Genomic DNA, 16,583 nt, shown 5'->3' on the forward strand with positions numbered 1-16,583 from the left:
AGGGGTGATAGATATAGGACAGATGTTAGAGATAGTTCTTTACACAGGGAGTAGTAGGGGCGAGGAGCGCACTGCCTGCAACAGGAGTAGACACATCGATTGTAAGGACGTGTAAATAGTCATTGGATAAACATATGGATGAAAATGGAAGAGTGTAGGTTAGATGGGCTGCAAATTGGTTCCACAGGTCGGTGCAATGTCGAGGCCGAAGGGCCTGTACTGCGCTGTAATGTTCTATGTTCCATGTTCAATATTCAAAAAAGAGATAGATTTTTTTGTAAATTTCAACAGCACAAAGGGGTATAAGGAGAAAGTGGGGAGAAAGACGTGGAGATAGGGGATCAACCCTGATCATATTGAATAGGGGAGCAGGTTCAAAGGGCTAAATGGCCTACTCCTGCTGCTAGTTCCTACGTTTCTTTATTTATAAGAACATATGAATATGTAAACAATGATGGAAGTTAAAATCCAGTTGAAACTTCCTGCCTATCCTGCCAATAATTTTGGTCCCTTTGCCCACCCCAGCCTGGATGAGTGCAGGGTGCTGTGGCCATGTTCAACTTGTTGGTCAAGGGGAATCTGTGACCTGCTTAACCTAGCCTTTGGCCAACGAAGGACCTTCGGTTACCTACCCCATCAAATATGGGCCTCCTGATGCCCTGGTATTGTCTCAGGAGCAGGAATGGACTAAGAGCAGGTCCTTGGTCCATCCAGAAAGCTTTGTCCAATGGAGTTCCCTCTTCACTACAGCGGGAAGGATAATAGCCTCTTGATCAGCGCACCTTGGGCTGCTGTCCTCCGTGTGCCTTCAGACCTAACCAGGTCTTGGCTGATTCACCTCAGAGAGATTGCCCCCCTCCATGATGACCTGCATCACAGCTCAGGACCAGACTGGAGGTAGTGGGGGAGGTGAGGAAAACAGACCACACTCGCAGCAGTGTCCATCACCTCCCGGAGGCGCTGCTGAGATTGGAGATCTCTTACTGGCTGGCATTTCATCACAATCTGACTCAAAGGAGCCCTAGTGAATAATATCCTGAGAGTGGTAAATCCACTGGTGGATGGGTGGAAGCAGGCACATCACTGACTACACATTGATGGTCAGACCCCATTCTTCCCCCACCCACCCAGCCTCTTACACACTAAGGAGTGTGTGTGTGTGTGTGTGTGTGTGTGTGAGCGAGAGCATGTGTATGTGTGTGTGTGTGTGTATTTTTTGTGTGGAGGGGTGCTGATGGTAGGATGGAGAAGCTAAGGGTCAGGGTCAATGCTGAAAGCCTGCTGTGTAGGCCTCAGAGGAGCCCTTGGCTCGACAACAGAAAGTTTACACAATGTGTCAGATGATAAGCAATCAGGGTTTACGAGCAAAGAAATCCGTCAGAAATGGCAGGCGGAAATTGCTTGAACACATACTCATGACTTTCTTGTGTGTGAGGTGAATTCAATAAGCAACACCCCCCCCTTACCTCACCTCCCCCTGCCCTGTGACCTCCCTCCCCCCAACTCCTATCGACTCTCCCCTACACACACACACACACACACACGCACACACACAGACACACACAGACGCACAGACACAGAGTTCAAGGATTAAGAATAATTTTCTACACCTGCTTTGTCCTTTCAATTGTATTTTTTCCCCTTTGATGGTGATGGAAATAGGTTCGGAGGAAGGATTTGTAAACTAGCCTCCAGGCTGTGACCTCCACAAGTTGACAAAGTGATGCATTTTCATCCGTTTCGAATTTACATGTAGATTAAAAGGTCATTTAGAATGAACGGCGAGGCAGTATTTTTTAATATCTGTCCACGAGGCTGTGATTCACGGCAGTGGCTGTGAATAGAATAAATAGGAGCAAGAGAGAGAGGAAGAGTGAAAGAGACAAATATTGGCTCAGAGGACTGGGTGCTCTTAATAGTCACACCTGCTGACAGTTTAGTGATGAACTGAGGGAGTCCTGTAAAGGCCTCATGTTCAAAGAGAGTTGGTAATGAGAAAATTCCTGTCTCTTATGTTCAAGGACTCGTTCTTGGCCTCTGTCTATTCCATTGTTACAAGACTCGCTTCAATTATCCCATTTACCTCTGTGTCTGTGTTGATAACGGCCTTCAAACTGGCAATGAAAGATCATATTTACCTCATTTTCCCTTGTCAGCCATGGTAATATCCTACACTGCCAAAGCCTCGGGCCTTCACCTCAAATCCTTGACAAGTGCAATTGTTGTACAGTCTCTTTTCTTCATCCACGATGATTTTTAAAAATAATTGCACAATAACATAGTTTAGACAGCTCAGACCTGCAATTATTAAACACTGTCTGGGCTTCGTTTGGAGGATTGTGTCCAATTTTGCGCCACACACCTTTGAAAGGATGTCAGAGCATGAGAGAATGTTGCAAGTGACGTGTGTTTAATGGTTGCCTCAGACTGCAGCAGAAGAGTCTCACAGCAGAGGTAGAAGTTATGTGGACACAGCAAGCCAGCTAGTACACTAAGCACAGTCGCATTTCTCCAAGCATACACCATTTCACAAAAAAAATGTGACTGTCATTTGCAGCGACACATTACAAAGAGTCTCCAACAAAAAGTATCACGCTTATCAAGAATTATGCGCATTGTCAACTTCATCTTTGTTAGTCTCTGCAATATGTGGAAAGTTTTTAAATGGTGCCATTCTCCTGTGTGTTAACAGGTGGACCGATTTCTGCTGAGAGTGTTGAATGTTTGCACTCTGACTAGCTGGCAAAAGCTTAGCTCTTACAATGATTTGGCAGTTTTGCCAAAGTGAAAATTGGCCTTTTGTCATTTCACCTTGATCTGATCACCTCCCGGATCCCTTTTAAACCTTTCTCCTCTCATCTTGAAAATATGCTCTCTCGTTTTGAACTCCCCTACCCCAATGAAAAGACCTTTGCTATCAACCTTATTGATACCCTTCTTGATTTCATAAACCTCTATAAGGTCACCCCTCAATCTCCTGTGCTCCAGAGAAAAGGGTCCCGACCCATCCACCCTCTCCCAGCAACACTCTGGTAAATCTTTTCTGAACTTTCTCCAATTTAATGATAGCCTTCCTTTAGCAGGACAACACGGGTTTCCTCCAGGTGCTCCGGTTTCCTCCCACAGTCCAAAGATGTGCAGGTCAGGTGAATTGGCCATGCTAAATTGCCCGTAGTGTTAGGTAGGGGGTATGGGTGAGTTGCGCTTCGGAGGGTCGGTGTGGACTGGTTGGGCCGAAGGGCCTGTTTCCACACTATAAGTAATCTAATCTAAACGATATACAGGACTCCAAAAGTGGACCCACCAACATCCTGCACAACCTCACCATTACAGCCCAATGCCTATATTCAATGGTCAGAGCATTGCAGACCAAAAGCCTTCTTTACCACCCTGTCTACTGGCGATGCAAATTTCAAAGAAATGTTTACCTGAGCCCCCCCACCCGCTCTCTTTGTTCAGCAGCACTGCCCAGGGCCCTACCATGAGCTGTATAAGTCTTGTTCTTGTTTGCTTTGTCAAAATGCAATACCTCACATTTATCCAAATTAATTTCCATCTGCCACACCTCAGCCCATTGGCCCAATTGATCAAGATCTCATTGTAATCTTAGATAACCTCTTCTCTCTCCACTATACCACCAAATCTTGTGTCATCTGCAAAGCTATTAACCATGCCTCCTAAATTCTCATTCAAATCATTTATGTAAATGACAAGCAACAATGGGCCCAGCACCAATCCTAGTCTGAAAGCCAGCTCTCCAACCCCACCCTCTATCTCCTGCCATCAAGCCAAGTTTGTATCCAGTTGGTATGCTCACCCTGAATCCCATGTGATCTAACTTTACTAATTAATCTACCTGCGGAACCTTGTCAAAGGCTTCATTAAAGTACGTGTAAACAATATCTATCCCTTTGCCCTCATCAATCTTTTTGGTGGTCCTCAAAAACTCAGTCAAATCATTTATTCTTTTTGCTGTTATCATGCTGCTGATATAATCTGTCAGAGTTGTCTTAACTTTTTTAATAACTCCCTCCTTTTCCAACTTTTCCATCCTGTTTTCCAGGCTGAAGGTGAGGTCAGCTGGAACTCTCCTCAGCTGATGATGGGTTGGCCTCACCTTTCCATACACTTTGAGATGAATGTCTTCCTGGTGAATAGCAAGAATTGTGATAACATCTTGATAATTTTCTCAGATCTGTTCAACAGGCAATGACTTAGCAGCCTAAGAAACAGTGAAAATCTCTGTGGCATGTTTAGGATTACCAGTCCAAGCTTTGACACGAATGGATTTTACTGAACACCCAGTCTCTGGAACTGCAGATCTTCATTCTTCCCATTGCGTTGGGTCTCAGCTTCATTCATCCTTCTGAACGAGTGTTAAGCGTCACATCAATTCAACCTTCAGTGACAAATGCAGAGCTCTGTGAAACTTGCGGTGTGGCACAAAGTGTTGATCTAACATTTCACAGTCATTGCTGCTGTCCTGCAGGTTCATTCTGACAGTCATAATCTATTGACCTGATGATAGCAACCTGTTGTAAGCTGCAAAGTGATTGGTCAGACTTAATATCTGACATCTCTCTCAGGGCCATCCTATTCCTGATAAAGGGCTTATGCCCAAAATGTTGATTCTGTTGTTCCTCAGATGCCGACTGACCGGCTGTGCTTCTCCAGTGTCACACTATTTGACTCTGACTCTCCAACATCTGCAGTCCTCACTTTCTCCTGTCTCTCTCAGGGCTATCGTTATTGGTTTGTTTTGCTTCTATCAAGCTGAACACTTGTGTGAAATGACTCAACTCCTTGCAGTTCCAGTGCTGTTTCCCCACACTGGGCAAGCTTCCATTTCTTTTGTGTGACGTCCTCCACAGTATTTGCAGCCTATGCCTCTGATCTTCATCTTCCTACCGCCTTTTCTTCAATTTTTTTTTGTTTTCTCAGTCTGTTCTTGATTGGCTGAGAATACCTTTCTCGATAATGCAAAGCCTCGTCTGTTCCTTGCCAATGTCACAAGACAATAGCTTTCTTGTGATTGGGTTTATGCTCTCTCAGTAGACATGCTCTTATTGAAGGATCCCTTATGCCTAAGATAATCCTTTTTCTGATGTGATCATCTTTTTGTTTTCTGAGTTCACAACGTTCAGCTGATGGTATCATTGTACTGACATTCTGACCAATTGTTTCATCCTACCCTTGTGTTCTGATGTTGATCATACACCATTTGTAACATTTGTAAGCCTTCAGAATCTCTGCGGTCTGGCTTCTCTGCTCCTCAGTAAGGTTAAGTCTGATGTTGCATCAGACATTATCCAGCTGATAGCAGAGATGCTACTTTTATTTGATCAGATTTCTTAAAAAAAATCAATAGCCATTTCCTCATTTTACCATTGAGGGTGGAAAAACATCCAATCCTCTCTCTTCTCTTCATCCATAGCAACAGTGAATTGAAAATGCACAGCCATTCTGACTCTCCCAAATGCAGACTGCTTTTCTTAAAAAAAATCTTCCCTGGTGTTTTGTTCAGGAGCCGGCTCTTATACAGCTCTGATAATCTACAGGTTTACATCTGTTCCACAATGACACCATGCTTCCTGGGATGTGTTCAGTGGCTATGACAGACACAAAGGCACTTACAACAGAGGTGGAGGTCACTTCAGTAATAACATGAGAGTCATTACAACTGCACTTTTCTCAACTGAGGAGGTGTGGTGGAGATTCACCTGAGAGGCATTAGGGATGAGGGTCACAGTCCAAGGACATGGGGGCATGCCATTTTGGACTAAGATGAGGAGATATTTCTTCACCCAGAGAGTGGTGAGCTAATGGGATTGTCTGTCACAGAAAGCAGTTGAGACGAACTCATTGAATATTTTCAAGAATGAGTTAGATATAGTTCATAGGGCTAAAGGTATCAAAGGGTATGGGTGAAAGCAGGAACAGGGGCCTGAGTTGAATGATCAGCCACGATCATGTTGAATGGTGGAGCAGGCTCGAAGGGCCAAATGGCCTCCTCCTGCTCCAATTTTCTCTGTTTCAATGTTTCTCATATAAAAATATCAGAAATGGGGATGCGAAGTCAGATAGTCTATCATCATAACTGAAGCTTCTCAATCGTTATTGCAAACCTCTTCTGCACTTGAAATAAGATCTTCCTAAACAACCCTCCCTTTTCCATGAGGCTACTGATTCTATCCTGAACAATTGTTTCCAGAAGCTTCCCCACCACTGAAGTTCAACTGACTGGTCTGTAATTGTTGGGCTTATCCTCACAACTATATTTGAATTTGGGACAATTCTGATTTGGAAATATATCAGTCGGTCAAAATCCTGGAAGTCCCTCCCTAAGGGCATTGTGGGTCTTCCTATAGCACATGGACTGCAGCGGTTCAAGAAGGCAGTTCACCCCCACCTTCTCAAGGGACAACTAGGGATGGGCCAATAAATGTCTCCAGCATGTGTCAGAAGAAATGAAGGTAACACAGAAGTCGATTTGTGTGAAGCATATTCCCATAAACAACAATGAGAAAAGCAGCTGATATCTGTTTTCATGTTCATTCTGGGATAACTATTGGCCAGGACCTGACAGAACAATCCCCCGGCTCCTCCTGCACATAAGGCTGTGGGACTCGGTGCCTTTGGTTTAGCACTGTATCTGAAAGATGGCACCTCCAACAGTGCGGCACTCCCTCGATGCTGCACTGGGACTTTCTAACTGATGTCTTCAAGTGTCTTGAAGAGAGATTGAATTTGCAACAATCTGACCCAGCGAGAGTGCTGTCCACCTTCTCAGCCATGTGCAAGGGAGGGACAGACAACCCCTGTGTTCAGTGTTGGGGTACGTGAACAATCAGTCGGGATTTTGGTCTGTAATCTATTTTAATGCATTGGGTGGACGGCGATGAGAGAATTTCACAAAGATTTATGTGACTGGGCCTGAGAGGATTTCACAGATCAGTGGGAATTTTAAGTGTTCTTTTAACCTTAGACCTGCATGCCCAGAGCAAGCTTTATTTCCTGTCATCAGCACTGCTTCAGATTCTGGAACATTCCATTATCCCTCTTCACTCGACAGCCCTGTCTGCTGTATTTATTTAGATTATAGACTTTCTACTAAACTTCCATTAATAACAACACTGAGGTAAATGATGGCCCTTGCTGGGGAAATAGATGACTAACATTCAGCTCCACTGTAAAAATAAATGTTACAGAACACAGCAAGATTGTTCAGCCCATTGCACTGACGGACACTTTTTCTAAGAGTTATCCATTTCGTTGCACTTCTCATCACTATCATTTCTCCAAAACTGTTTTAATTTTTATTTTTCAGTATTTATGCAGTTTCCTTTCCAAAGTTAGTATTGAATTGGCTTCCACTGCATTGACACACTGGTTCTCTTTTGTTTATTCACCCATGGAATGCTGGCTGGGCCCAGCATTTATTGCCCGTCCCTAGTTGCCCCTTGAGAAGATGGGGGCAAACTGCCTTCTTGAAACGCTACAGTCCACCTGCTGTGGTTGGACCCTCAATTGCCCTTAGGGAGGGAATTCCAGGATTCTGACCCAGCGACAGTGAAGGAATGGCAATATATTTCCAAGTCAGGATGGTGAGTGGCTCAGAGGGGAACTTGGAAGGGGTGGTGTTCCCATGTATCTGCTGTCCTTGTCCTTCTAGATAGAAGTGGTTGTGGGTTTGGAAGGCACTGTCGGAAGATCTGTGAATTTCTACAGTGTATCCTGTGCATACTGCTGCTGCCGAGCGTTCGTGGTGGAGGGTGCTGCTTTGTCCTGGTTGATATAGTGTGTATTGTCAGAGCTACATCCATCCATGCAAGTGGGGAGTGTTCCATCTGACTTCTGTCTGATCATGACTGTTGAATGTTTGGAGACCCAGCTCATGATGGTTGCCATAGTTGAAAAGGAACAAAACCAATCTGTTCAGACCCATGAGGAAGTATGTACTGATGAGTTGTCCCTGGTGTTCCATATATCCAGTTGATCACAGGCGCAGTCACCAGAAGTAGACTCACAATAGTTATGAATATGGAGAAGATAGAGACTGAGGGAGGAGAGAGACAGACAGAGAGGGAGAGAGAATGAGTAGGGGAGGTTCAGAGTCAGAAAGGCAGACAGATTAAGGGAAGAGCGGAAGATTGAGAGGAGGAGGAGAGACAGAGGGGCAGAAAGAATGATTAGAGAGACAGAGAGAATGAGAATGAGTGGCAGTTGAAAAGAGAGATTGAGAAAGAGAGAGAAAGAATGGAAGCAGGAGGGAAAGAGAATTTGAGAGGAAGAGAGAGAGATAATGGGGGGGGGTTGTAGGGGAGAGAGAATGATCAAAGGTCAGCGAGAATAAGGTTGAGAGAGGTGGAGAAATGATGAAAGGCAGATGGTGAGAGATAACAAGGAGGAGAGAGATTGAGAGGCAGGGAAAAATGAGAGCATTCTGTCTGATTTTTTTGAAACTCAATGATTGAAAATGATTGTTCCTTGGTGTGGAATTACAAAACCTCGTAACATTCTGTGTCCTTTTCACTGTTTTTCAGTTCTGACAGATAGGCCTCCTCCCATCATCCGGCAGGGACCAGCCAATCAGACTCTGGGTGTGGACGGGACTGCATTGTTAAAGTGCCAGGCAACTGGAGACCCCATCCCAACAATCAGCTGGCTGAAGGACGGTGTCAGTCTCCTGGGTAAAGACCCCCGCATGTCCCTCCAGGAACTGGGAAGTCTGCAAATCAAGAACGTACGGGTAGGTGGTCACAGCCAATCACATGGCCTGATTCTGTTCGTCTGATCTCTCTCTCTGTCTGGTCTATCTCTGTCTGTCTGTCTGTCTCTCTCTCTTTCTCTGACTCTCTCCATCTCTCTCTCTCTCTCTCTCTCTGTTTCTCTCTCTCTCTCTCCCTGTCTCTGTCTCTCCCTGTCTCTCTCTCCCTCTCTCAGTCTCTTCCAGTCTCTCTCTCTCTCTCTCCCTCTCTCTCTCTCTCCCTCTCTCTGTCTCTCTATCTCTCTCTCTCCCTCTCTCTCCCCCCCTCTCTGTCTCTCCCTGTCTCTCTCTCTCTGTCTCTGTCTTTCCCTGTCTCTCTCTCTGTCTCTGACTCTCTCTCTCTCTCTCTCTCTGTCTCCCCCTCTCTCTCTGTTTCTCCCTGTCTCTCTCTCTGTCTGTCTTTCTATCTCTCTCTCTGTCTCTCTCTCTCTCCCTCTGTCCCAGTCTTAGAACTGATGGTCATGGAGTGACAACATTCCTAGTTCTGTAATCTAGATGCCCAGCTAACGATCTGGGGGTTCGAGCACAATCCTACCATGGTAACTGGGGAGGGCTTAAGTTCAACTAAAAATTCTAAAATTGAGTATCTACCCTCAATAATGGTGATTGCAAATCTTTTTTGTTGTGATTTTTTTTCATTTTGTTTGGTTCACTAACGTCCTTTGGGGTGGGAGATTGTGTCCTTACTTAGTCTGGCCTACATGTGACTCCAAACCCAAACTAAATGTGGTTGACTCTTAACTGCCCTCTGCATTAGATTGGCACAGAACACAGGGAAATGAAGGATGGGCAATCAGTCTTCCCAGAAACATTCACATTTCATGAAAGTGTTGAAGTCAATTGCCTTCTCATTAATACCAAGTTCCAAAATACGTGTTAGATACAGAGTAAATCTCCCTCTACACTGTCCCCCATCAAACACTCCCAGTAAAGGGGCAGCACAGAGTTAGATATAGAGTAAAACTCCCTCTACACTGTTCCCCTCTCCCCATCAAACACTCCCAAGGACAGGAATAGCATGGGGTTGGATACAGAGTAAAGCTCCTTCTACACTGTCCCCATCAAACACTCCCAGTAAAGGGGCAACACAGGGTTAGATATAGAGTAAGGTCCCCTCTACACTGTTCCCCTCTCCCCATCAAATACTCCCAGGGACAGGAATAGCATGGGGTTGGATACAGAGTAAAGCTCCCTCTACACTGTCCCCATCAAACACTCCCAGTAAAGGGGCAGCATAAGGTTAGATATAAAGCTCCTTCTACACTGTTCCCCTCTCCCCACCAAACACTCCCAGGACAGGGATGACACAGGGTTAGGTACAGAGTAAAGCTCCCTGTACACTGTCCCCATCAAACACTCCCAGGACAGGGACAGCATGGTGTTAGATACAGAGCAATGTAAACTCATTTGAATTTTCCCTTGATCTTTGAGTTAGTCCCCTGATTTGCTCAGCGTTCCCCAATATCTCCACCTGGGCTGTGTCTTGGCTGAGAAAGTTCTGTTCCTGGTGGGTCATTCCTGCTCAGAGTTGAATCTGGAAAATTGACTTTTGACCACCTTGGCTTCTTGCAAATTTTGTTTGAGTGTTTATTGAAGCTCATGAATAGTATTTCAGATCTAGAGAGGACTAGCAGGATTGAAGGATAAAGGATGTAGAACATAGAACATAGAACAGTACAGCGCAGTACACGCCCTTCAGTCCTTGATGTTGTGCTGACCTCTGGAACCAATATGAAGCCCATCTAACCTAAATTATTCTATTCTCACCCATATGCCTATCCAATGACCATTTAAATGCCCTTAAAGTTGGCAAGTCTACTACTGTTGCAGGCAGGGCATTCCATAACCCCTACTACTCTCTGAGTAAAGAAACTACCTCTGTCATCTGTACTATATCCCCTCAGTTCAAAGCTTATCAAACGCTTTACTGAAATCTATACAATAGCGCCTCAACTTACGAACTTAATCCGTTCCGGGACCTGGTTCGCGAACCGAAAAGTTCGTGAACTGAATCAATTTTTCCCATTGTTCGGATAGCGTAAGAATGCTTGGACGTAGCAACAAACGCTGTTCACAGCGCACCCGCCAAAGATGAACTGAATGAGATCAAGCGGGGCTCGTGAGCTTTTGCGTTCAACAAGCGCATAGAAAAACAGAACAATGAAACCACATGTTGCACACGGGCCTTTTGCGCTTGTACCTTCGTTCGTACCTTGAATTTCGTACGTACGTTGAAGCAAAATTTTACGTACAATCCTGTTCGGAAACCGATTTGTTTATAAATGGGGTCATTCGTATGTCGAGGCGCTACTGTATATACCACATCAACTGCTTTACCCTCATCCACCTATTTGGTCACCTTCTCAAAGAACTCAATATGAATTGTGAAGCACATCATACCCTTCACAAAACTGTGTTGACTGTCCCGAATCAACTTATTCCTTTCTCTTTGATTATAAATTCTATCTCTTAGAAACCGTTCCCCAGGGTACCCGATGTGGTGCCCTGGAGATGGGGCAAGGAAGATCAACAAGGTTGACTTGAGAACTGAGAGCCTTTTACTTTCAACAAATGCTTAACAGGGCAATGCCCTTTACCCAAGCAAGGTGTGACCTGTCAGAGATCCTTAATATTTTAATGGAGTAGTCATAGAAACGTTGTTTCCACTTGTGCATTAGTCCTAAACCAGGAATGAATGATGTAAATTAGTCAATAATAAATCGAGTCTGGAATTCACAAGAGTGGTGAAAGTGTGAAACTCGAACCCACAGGGAGCAAAAGGTGATTATTTCAAATTTATAAATAAATGGGTAAGTATACAGGGAGGCAGAGCTTCAGAAGGATATATTGATAAGGCAAGATGGAAAGAGTAAAGATGAAGTTAGCAGAGTCTTGCCAGACCATAGGGCTGGTCTCTCATTCGAGAGAGAGATGGCTGGTGATGGCTTATCCTGAGGGTCACCAGGCCTCAATTGAGGGGAGATGTTGAAAAGAAACGTCCTTCCTGATCACTTCAGCTGGTGCAGGAATTGAATCCACGCTGTTCGTAACACTCTCCATTACAAAGCAGCCGTTTAGCAAACTGAGCTAAGAGCAATATGGGGATGGTGTTTATATGAGAACATAAACAGCAGAATAGACAGTGCTTCTGTGCTATCTAATTCTGACCAATTCTGTATGAAGTCTGTTTATCCTCTGATATGTTCTCTGTGAAAGTATGCTCTCAAACCTCAGCACAGTTTCTGTACTCTGTGCACCATGTCCCAGTGGAAAGTTCCCCACCCAGCTTCATAAGGTCACACTGGAGTCAGTACGTCATTTCGCCAGTGCTACCCAAAACTTCCCATGCATTACCAACTTTAGAGTTGGACATATTGGCGATCTTGTCATGTGACCTGCCCTTTCGGGTGCCCCAGATCACCACCATCCCAGTGAACTTCCAGAAAAATCTCAGGAGCCAGGATTCATTTGTGTAACTATTTCATAGCTCCCTTGAAGAAGGTGGTGCGTCCTTGAACCCCAAAATGAAACATCCCTGAAAGCTGGTGGAGAGGTACAGGAACAAAGTACAAAAATGAACAGAAAATAATCAAGAGTGCCAATGGAATGCTAGCCCTTGTGTCTAGAGGACTGGAATGCAAGGATACAGACGTTATGCTGCAGTTATACATGACCCTGGTTAGACCGCTCTGGGAGCACTGTGAGTAAATCTGGGCATCACACCTCATTGGCCTTGGAGGGTGGACAGTGCAGGTTTACAAGGTTGAGACCTGGATTTCAGGGGTTAAGTTATGAGGAGGGATTAAAAAATTAACAGTGGTTTCTCTAGTTTTTAGAAGGTTCACAGTGATCAGGTCAAAGTCTTGAAGATATTAACAGGAAAAGGCAGGGTAGGTAAGCTATTTCCACTGAGAATTAGGGCCAGACCATTCAGGAGAAATATTAAGTAGCACAAAGAGTCGTCGACGTTTGCAACATTTTTCTAATGTACTCATGGGGATTTGGCAACACCAATTGGTCAGTACTTATTGGCCATCACTAGTTGCTCTTGAGAATTGATTGCCCTTACTCCTGTTTGCTCCCCCCCAATCAGCAGTGGACACAGGATCAGTTCACAGAAATACGTCGAGTTCAAATGGATAATGTTTTGATAAGCAGAGGTATTGAGGATTGCCAAAAGCAGCTGTGTGAAGTCAGGCCACAGATCAGTCATGACCTCATGGAATGGTGGAACAGGCTCGAGGGGCTGAATGGCCTACTCCTGCTCCTATGTAAAAAGGAGTATGACTTCAAAAGGATGAAAATTGCGTGGTAGACCATGTCTGAGACTGTGCTCAGCTGAGCATGAGAAAAGGTGGCATTATGGTAACGTTGCTGGCCTAGAAATCCAGGCACTTAGCCCAATCCTGGGGATGCACCATGGCAGCAGGTCGAACTTTGAATTTGTTAGTAAAATGTGGCGTTAGATTTGATCACGGTGCCCATGGCAATTATTTTATCGCTAACCGCAATATGCCCCCTCACTGAAATGCAGGAATCTCTCACACATTTCCTGCCTGGCCTGCATTGGGAAGATTTACAGGTTAATGTTGTTTGATTACATTATGAACATGTTATACATAGCCATTAAGTCCAGGAATGAACCTAATTCCTGCGAGGGCAGGATTGATGTGTAAAAAAGGTTAGGACTATATTCACTGGAGTTTGGAAGAATGGGGGTGATATTGTAGAAACCAATAACGTTCTAACAGGCTACTGACACCAAGGATGCTCCTGATGACCAGGGAGTCCAGAACCTGGGGTCACCAACGAAGGATACAGGGTGAGCCATTTAGGACTGAGATGAGGAGAACTTTCTTCACCCAGAGAGTAGGGCACTGGTGGAGTTGGCTAAGACACAAAATGAGGGAGGCCAAAACATTGAATGTTTTCAGGAAGGATTTAGATATGGTTCTGAGGGCTAATGGGATCAGATAATATAGGAAGAGAAAGGGGACTCAGTTGGATGATCAGCCAAATGCATATTGAATGGTAGAGCAGGCTCAGAGGGTCGAATGGCCTCCTGCTGCTCCTATATTCTATGTTTATACGAGTGGATCTGAGCACAGAGGTCATGGCTCAGAGAAGCAGAAGACTTAGTTGGAATTTCTGGTCAATACAGACGTTGCCTATTCTGTTGCATTGTTTTCTGAGGGACCAATGCCAATTTCTTTGACCTACTTTTATGAGCTTGATCTCTCAAAGCTGAGCTGAAGAACAACTCTTGACCCCTTGTGTTCACACTCAGTAAATCATCAGTTATTGAGACACGAGGAGAATAAAGGGAATACCTGTCAAACCAACAGCTGATGTAAAAGATGCAGAAGAAGTGATTGAGAAGGACCTGGCAGAAGACAAAACATGAGCAAGAAAGTCCGTCCTCAGGTCTTGGAATGTTGTCTGACATAAATTAATTATAAAGCGCCTTAGGACAAAACAGAATTTATTGAAAAATTAATGTCAGTGGTGCTTTAAGTAAACAATTTAGTCTTTCTTGTCATGTCGCAAGGCATGCACAGGTCAGAGGGGTTAATGCATTTCTGCTGTTGGAGCTGGATTAAATTCATCGCTTCATCGGCCTGCTTTACCCAGGTCAGCCCCCAAGAGCAACAATTAAAGGCAACAAAACTTTCATTCGAGCACTGCATTGGCCCCTTGGAGCGAGATGGAATTCCAAGACTGATGCCTGCACTCCCTATTAGCAATGTAGAATAAAACTGCAAGGGGAAAGCAGTTCAGTCCATCACACATGTGCTAGCTCTTTGTAAGAGAGATCCAATTGGACAGCCCCTTCCAATCAGCCGACCACTTCCGTCTAGAAAGTCAAGGGTAGCAGATACATGGGAACGCCACCCCCTGCAAGTTCCCCTCCAAGCCACTCACCATCCTGACTTGGAAATGTATCGCCGTTCCTTCACTGTCTTTGGGTCAGAATCCTGGAATTCCCTCCCTCAGGGCATTGTAGGTCAACCCACAGCACGCGGACTGCTGCGGTTCAAGAAGGCAGCTCACCTCCACCTTCTCAAGGGGCAACTAGGGACCGACAATAAATGCTGGGCCCAGCCAGTGACACCCACGTCTCATGTTTGTAAAATAAAACAAATATGTATTTCACAGGCTTTACCTTTTTATTCTTCTCTTGATTTGTTTCTGTTTGTGTCCTTGGATATTTTACCAATCTGTAGGCATGGATCCTCTTAAGTTTCTTTAAACTTCCACATTTCGAGCTTCTTACTCTTTCAAGAGATTAGAAGTCTCACGACACCAGTTCATAATGCAACAGGTTTATTTGAAATCACAAGCTTTCAGGTGGCCTGATGGAAGGGCAGTGCTCTGAAAGCTTGTGATTTCAAATAAACCTGTTTGGACTATAACCTGGTGACCTTATCCACTCAGGTCTAACACCTCCAGCTCATTTCAATAGGTTGAACACTTGCTGAGGATTAATGAACAATGATGTCTGACTCACCTTTTCATCCTAACCCTAGGTCACAGACTCTGGAATCTACACCTGTGTTGCCACGAGCTCAAGTGGGGAAACCTCTTGGAGTGCGTTTTTGGAAGTGCGAGGTAATGCTTCATTCCTGATCCTCATTAAATTAAACAGAAAGTAGTTCTCAATCCCTTTATCTTCACCCTTATCTTTAATCAAGACGCGAAGGCTCATAAGGTCAGATACTCAGGCAGGAAAGATGAAGGAAAGGGGGTGCGGGAAATCAGTGAATGTGACTACCCATTGGCTTGAAACTCCAAGGGGTTATAATTCGGAAGGAAGACTCAAGGCAGCAAATCAGATAAGAAGCTTCCAGCAAAAAGGGGTCATGGATTAGGTGGGCAAGTTACAGAATGGGTGCAGGGTTGTCACACGTGAGGTGAATAGGGTCAGCACCTGGGCAGTGGGCATCTGAAGGGTTAGAGGTTTGGTCTGAGCACTCTTACCTCTGACTCTGAAATCTCCACGGTTGAGCCAAGCACCCACGTGGGAGGTGTTGGTGCAGTGGTCATGTCACTGGACGAGTGGCCCTGAGCTCCGGGAAAATGCCCTGAGAATGTAGTTCAAATCCCACCAGGGCAGCTGGTGAAGTTTGAATCCAATCTGGAATGAAAGGCAAATCTCATGGTTACTGTGTGACCATTGCTGTTAAAAAAAATAAGACCCCTCTGGTTCATCGTGTCCTTTATGGAAGGAAACTGCTGGCCTACATGTGACTCCAGACCCACAGCAATGGGATTGACTTACTTTCCATCTACCATGCATTTCAGGATGGGTAATAAATGCTGTTCCCCCATCTGACTGCACCTCATTAAAAAAAACACTCTCACTGAGGGAGTGCCACATTGCTGGAGGTGCTGTCTGTCTGCTGTGACTTTGAACTGAGGTCTTTTCCGCCCTTCCAGGTGGACTAAGAAGATTTCATGACATCTGTTTGACATAGAGCAGTGTAGACTTGATGGGCCAAAGGGCCAACTTCTGTACAGTCTGATTCTATAAGTTGAGTTCTCCCTCATATTGTGACTCATGTTTACCCTGACATTAACATGAGAAAAGACAGGTTATGTGGTATTCATGACATTGCTCCCTGTCAGAGCTTGCTGTGTAGATTGGCTGCTGTGTCATCGATTTAGAAGCGTAACCACACTGGGAACTGTAAAACACTTTACACAACGTGTCGAGTGGTTGTGCTGTCTTTTTTATAAGCAAGGCATCAGTGGATGGTCAAGAATTGAGAATTAAGGGGATCTGTGCAGAAGTTGGGGATAATGTGTTGGATGCTCA

At 44.8% G+C, this 16,583-nt stretch overlaps 1 protein-coding gene across 8 annotated transcripts in view; it reads left to right on the top strand.

The window, feature by feature from the left end:
* Positions 1–16,583, top strand: part of robo2 (roundabout, axon guidance receptor, homolog 2 (Drosophila)) — an 895,654-nt gene that overhangs the window by 725,234 nt on the left and 153,837 nt on the right. For all 8 annotated transcript variants that reach the window (XM_060833859.1, XM_060833864.1, XM_060833863.1 and 5 more), the window contains exons 10-11: positions 8,544–8,749; positions 15,295–15,376. In XM_060833859.1, the coding sequence (XP_060689842.1) occupies positions 8,544–8,749; positions 15,295–15,376 (288 nt within the window). The remainder of the gene's footprint in view (positions 1–8,543; positions 8,750–15,294; positions 15,377–16,583) is intronic.

The sequence above is a fragment of the Hemiscyllium ocellatum genome, chromosome 12 (assembly GCF_020745735.1).
Source record: "Hemiscyllium ocellatum isolate sHemOce1 chromosome 12, sHemOce1.pat.X.cur, whole genome shotgun sequence".
In the NCBI taxonomy this organism is placed as follows: domain Eukaryota; kingdom Metazoa; phylum Chordata; class Chondrichthyes; order Orectolobiformes; family Hemiscylliidae; genus Hemiscyllium; species Hemiscyllium ocellatum.